Here is a 5,440-nt window from a genome sequence, read left to right as displayed (position 1 = left end):
TCTCTTGTTAGATAATGCTTTGGGGTTTTGGATAATTTTGTAGATTTGATTTGTCGTTATCCAAAAAGGAAAAGACATGTTTTGCCACTACTTTATTGTTGACACGCCCTTTGACAAGTATTTATACAGTACTAAATTTTGTCACGCCTAGTGAAAAAAAAAACTCAAGCGCGAGTCAAAGTCATACGCTCCTCGTGAAGGCTGAAAACAGCGGCAGCACTCTTGGCGACGGCCGGTGGTGGTCGTCCGCAGCCTCCTGGAAAGAAACCAATAGGATATATAAGCTCGAGCCGGAGCAGGAGCCCTGTTTGGAGCCGACGCAGCCTCAACCCACATCCATATCCGACCCGACCCCCGCCTTTTATCGGTCGTTTTCTCCACCGGATCCGGCAGCACTATAAATTCCAACCAGCTTCCTCGTCCCTCCTCCCAGGATTGATTTGTGATTGCCTCGTCTTCACGAACAAGAAGAAGAAAGGAAACCTTCCCGAGCGAAACACACAGAGAGAGATCCCGAGGTCAACACCCCAAGATCCCAGAGTTCATCAGCGGCTTTCTTTTCGTGTTGATCTTGGAGCGGAATCGCGCATTTTCGATTTCGTCGGGATCATGGTGGCGGCGGTCGAGGCGGCGGCGGAGCAGGTGGTAGCGCAGCTCCGGGAGGACTGCGCGACGCCGGTGGCGCGGCTGGATGGCGTGGCCGCGGCGATGGAGGAGGAGATGAGGGCGGGGCTGCGCGAGGAGGGCGGCAGCAAGATCAAGATGATCGTCTCCTACGTCGACAACCTCCCCAACGGGTAATCCTCCAGCTCACCTGATTCCGTTCCCGTATTCCTTTCTGGTAAATTTATTGGGAGAACGTATCTTGCTTCAATTCGTTTCCCGGTGGGGATTGTTATTCAGTTAGCAGAAATAAGTCAATGAGTGATGTTTTTGCCTTCTACGGAGTAGAGTTTATTTATCTGGAGGTGTAGGATTCCTAGTTGCCTTCAGCTTGGTTAAAAAAGAACAACTCGGTTGGTGGCGAAGCTGGATTTGACGAATCGATGGTTGTGAGCGGTGCATGTGACACACAGGTTTTGTCCACTTGTATCGCCCGTACACGTTCTTTGTCCTCGTCAGCCCAACGTGTCTAGCTGCATGTGTCCGTGCCACTTGTGCGGCTGCACGTGTTTGTGACCTCAATCGTGCTCCAACGCTAACTGGTTTCTAGAACTTCCAGCCTGAATATCAACTTCCATGTTTGTTTTCAGACAGAAAACTTCCATGTTTGTTGGAATTTTCAACTCGGTAATATGAACACTTGTCAGGCTCAGTAATCTGAATATTGTTAACTACTAGACACATCTTTGGCTCTAAAGGCTCAGTAATCTGAACATTGCTTCTTTTTTTTTGAACTGGAACAACTTTATTCCATTAATTAACCGGCTCAGCAGACATGCTGGCCACCTCGACATTAACCAAGTTTGGTAGTGATTCAGGCCATAAGCACCTGACATCACCCCTACTCACACCAGCAGCCGCAATGGCATGTGCTAACTTATTACAACCACGATGACAATACGAATAAAGAACCGACGAAAAATTTAATCTGAACATTGCTAGCTACTACTGAACATTTATTTGGCTTCTATTGTAATTGTGGGGGCTTCTCAAAATAACTAGTAACTTGTTCAATGTTTTTTTTTTCTGTGTGAATAGAACTAGTAACTTATTCGTAGTGAAGTTATTTTAACGCTAATCCTCAAGTTTGGTTCGCATAATCCGTGGACTTACATTCTGTGCTACTGAATGTAGGAGTGAAGAGGGCTTGTTCTACGCGCTGGACCTCGGAGGAACCAACTTCCGTGTCCTGCGCGTGCAGCTCGCAGGCAAGGACAAGCGCGTCATCAAGCGCGATTCCAGGGAGGTCTCTATTCCTCCTCATCTCATGTCAGGCAGCGCCGCGGTGAGTAGTTTTTGCACTCGCATCACCCTGTTCGGTAGTAGTTTGCTTATGATCTGATCATCTCATCGATGATGTTTGCCTGTCTCTCCAGGAGCTTTTTGGCTTCATTGCCTCCGCGGTAGCAAAGTACGTTGCAGATGAAGGGGTTAACAAAGCATTGGGCGGCAAGCAGAGGGAGCTGGGGTTCACCTTCTCTTTCCCCGTCAGGCAGACGTCCATCACATCTGGCACCCTCATCAAGTGGACCAAGGCGTTTGCGGTAGATGATGCGGTAAGCACTCCCTGTCGATATAAATATTACTAGTATTATGTGGCTAAATGTAAAGCAAAAAAATCCATCTGTAAACTACTAGTTTCTTGTCAGCGCTGTACTGTTCGCTTGAAAAATCATCTGAGCTTGTCTCTGATTTTTGGCAGGTTGGTGAAGATGTAGTAGCCGAATTGCAGATGGCCATGGAGAAGGAAGGCGTGGACATGCGCGTCGCTGCATTGGTTAGTTCACTTCTCTTCTGAACAAATCTAATTAGTGTCTGCATTGTTCTCAAGTAAATAAAAAATGAATATTTTTCTGGTAGTACGGTCTGACATTACCTATTCGTGGTTCAGATCAATGATACTGTCGGGACACTGGCTGCGGGCAGCTACAACGATGAAGATGCTGTAATCGGCGTGATATTAGGTACTGGCTCAAATGCCGCATATGTGGAAAAGGCAAGCGACATACCGAAGTTAGAAGGAGAGTTACCAAAATCAGGAAAAATGGTAAGACTTCACTTCCAAATAACTACTTAGTTTGCAGTGCACGAAAACATTTATCTGCTTTCTGCAATCTTTCTCACTGCACTTTCTTCATTCCAGGTTATAAATACGGAATGGGGTAACTTCTCTTCGTCCTGCCTTCCGATTACAGAATATGATCAAGCATTAGATGAGGAGAGCCTAAACCCCGGCGAGCAGGCAAGTTTCTCCAGAAGACATGCATGCTTCTCCCTCATATTAACACTTTAGTTGCACCGTGTTAAACTAACAAGTAGCGATGACTTTTATTCTCAGATCTTCGAGAAGTTAATTTCTGGATTGTATCTAGGCGAAATCGTGAGGAGGGTGCTTCTTAAGATCGCTACACAGTGTTCGATATTCGGCGATGTCAGCCGCACCAAGCTCACAACTCACTTCAATCTGAGGTACATTGCTAGCTACCAAATGTGTAATCGTTGGTTGTTTCAATTTTACATACAACTCCGATGCGATGTGTCCTGATCGAATCTCCTCTCTCCGTCTGTGACATTCAGGACTCCTGACATATCTGCAATGCACCACGATGAAACACCTGATCTGAGGATTGTGGCCGAAAAACTGGCTGGACATCTGAAGATCGCAAATACGACCTTGGAGACACGTAAGATGGTGGTCGAGATCTGCGACATCGTGACCCGCCGGTCCGCTAGGCTGGCTGCAGCAGGGATTGTGGGGATCATGAGGAAGATCGGGAGGGCCACCCCAGGCAACAACAGCAGGACGGTCATTGCAATCGATGGCGGGCTGTTCGAGCATTATGCCAAGTTCAGGCAGTACCTGGAGAGCACTCTAGCCGAGCTGCTGGGAGAGGAGGCATCGAAGTCTGTTTCAGTCAAGCTCACGAAAGATGGGTCGGGGCTCGGAGCTGCCCTCATCGCAGCCGCTCACTCCCAGTACGCCAAGTGATCAGATTTTAGCTTCTGTCGGTGGCACTTGTTGTTCCTGTTGTTTAAGTGTAGTGTGCATTGCAAACAAGCCTGATAGTTCTCTATCAAACGAATGTATCAGGGCTCTGTACCACACGAGCGATCAATGAAAATGGGCTTTATATTTGTTATCGCGGCCTCCAGTCGAAATGAATTACAATGGTATTATGTATACAAACGAAACTCAGATTTTTTTTCCTGACTTTCGATAGAAGGACATTATCTTTTCTTGCTTCCTGAACAATTCGAAGTAAATCCGGTAAACAAAGACAGTGAACTTCAGAATTTTTAGGCTGTGTTATGAGACGGTGTACGGTCCATGATCTCTGAACGTATCATGTTTCATGACCCCAATAACTTTTACCTTTGCAATGCCACCCCCTGGCCGTTCCAGAACATGCATCTTGTTTCTTTTCTTGCTTGCTCAATTCGGTCAGTTTCTTTGACAATAAGAAACTGTTTCAGCATGCGGTGGCGGCTAAGGCAAAAGGGGAATTTGACCTTTCTTGATTCATGGTTGCTTGAGTTTTCATCACGGAGCTGTTAGGGGGCTCCTTCATTCTTGAAGTATGGGTAGTTTGATTTACACTTTTCCTAACAAACAGCTAGCTGTTTTGCAATTGACAAACAGACACTTTTTTCTACCGTTAGATGTCGTCCCGAATCGCGACGCAGCTCTGTCTCGCTTCTCCTCTATACTCTGTACACTATGGAGTCGTCGTGGGTTGTAGAGTTTCCATTTTAGTCCTTCTTTTATTTTATTAACTTGTCTGAAGCAGCAAGAGAAGCACCTTTCTCCCGTGTCGCTTTGTCTCGTGTTCTGTGAGGAGGCGGAAGCATGGCTGAGAAGGCTGCGGTGTCGCCGCATCCTCGTCGACCGGCGTGGCCGCGTGGGAGGGGGCGGTTGCTGCGGCCTGCGGGGACGAAGTGTCCTGCTCGGCCAGCCGATGTGGTGGCGGTTGCTGCGGGAATGCCGCGTACTGCTCGGCCGGTGGAGGCGGGGCATTCACGCCGCAGTTGCCGCTATCGGCGATGGGGAATTTTGCGGCTTGTGTCCTTCTCGGTACAACGGGGAGGAGGTCCGCAAATCGCGACCGCGCCAGGCATGATCTCCATGGCCGGCGAGATGGGTAACATTCTGCCCTCCTCTTCCCTATGTGTTTTATGGTCTTGATTTGGGCGGGTATTATGTAATCAATGATAACTCTCGGGATTTTTTGTTTGTTTTTTAGCCGCGACAGATGCGTGTTGATATTTCGTATGTGGAGGTAGCGGTGCATTTTGTTCTAGTGCTCGATTTTTTTGGTCGCTTGGTAGTTTGACATGCTATTCTCTGTTTCTGAAGCTTTGATGTCGGTAGTGATGTTGTTTTGTAAGTGGAGGTAGCTAGCTAGAGTTTTATTCGTATGTGCATGTAGCCAGATCTATGTATGTAGGCAGTTAGATGTGGGGAGTTCAGTATCCTTGTTCAGTATGTCATCGTGGCTGAATATTGACAGTCATCCTGATGTTGTCTCTAAAGTTTTGTCAGTATCAATGTCAAGCATTGGTGTTTGTTGCCGAGTTGATACATTAAGATTGTGCAGATTATGCATGCTGTCCTGAACCTGACTCTTGTAATTTTGTATATTGCCTAAATCTTAATTAGTAGTTGACAGGGAAGAATGCACATAGTGCATAATGCTCAATGTCTCCTTCCGGTCTGTAACAATTCATGATGAACGGTCTACAGCTTCTCAGCTGTTGGCGGCAGCACGGAGCATTTGAC

At 47.1% G+C, this 5,440-nt stretch overlaps 1 protein-coding gene across 1 annotated transcript; it reads left to right on the top strand.

Annotated features, from left to right (window-relative positions):
• The first annotated feature begins 382 nt into the window (after nucleotides 1–382).
• LOC124649061 (hexokinase-7-like) lies at nucleotides 383–3,803 on the top strand. The gene is made up of 8 exons (XM_047188739.1): nucleotides 383–797; nucleotides 1,798–1,948; nucleotides 2,040–2,219; nucleotides 2,366–2,440; nucleotides 2,555–2,710; nucleotides 2,807–2,905; nucleotides 3,002–3,132; nucleotides 3,241–3,803. Exons 1-8 carry the CDS (start codon nucleotides 610–612, stop codon nucleotides 3,650–3,652), a joined length of 1,392 nt encoding a protein of 463 aa, XP_047044695.1. The 5' UTR covers nucleotides 383–609; the 3' UTR covers nucleotides 3,653–3,803.
• Nucleotides 3,804–5,440: the final 1,637 nt, after the last annotated feature.

The sequence above is a fragment of the Lolium rigidum genome, chromosome 4 (genome assembly GCF_022539505.1).
Source record: "Lolium rigidum isolate FL_2022 chromosome 4, APGP_CSIRO_Lrig_0.1, whole genome shotgun sequence".
In the NCBI taxonomy this organism is placed as follows: Eukaryota; Viridiplantae; Streptophyta; class Magnoliopsida; order Poales; family Poaceae; genus Lolium; species Lolium rigidum.
The sequence above is the reverse complement of the archived record's forward strand: the minus strand, read 5'-3'. Positions and strand labels throughout refer to the sequence as shown.

Bases quoted from the DNA above. Each gene is read 5' to 3' on its own strand.
- LOC124649061 (XM_047188739.1), top strand. From the start codon at position 610: ATGGTGGCGGCGGTCGAGGCGGCGGCGGAGCAGGTGGTAGCGCAGCTC. The intron at 1,949-2,039 runs GTGAGTAGTTTT...CTGTCTCTCCAG, and splicing joins TCATGTCAGGCAGCGCCGCG to GAGCTTTTTGGCTTCATTGC. The intron at 2,441-2,554 runs GTTAGTTCACTT...TTCGTGGTTCAG, and splicing joins ACATGCGCGTCGCTGCATTG to ATCAATGATACTGTCGGGAC.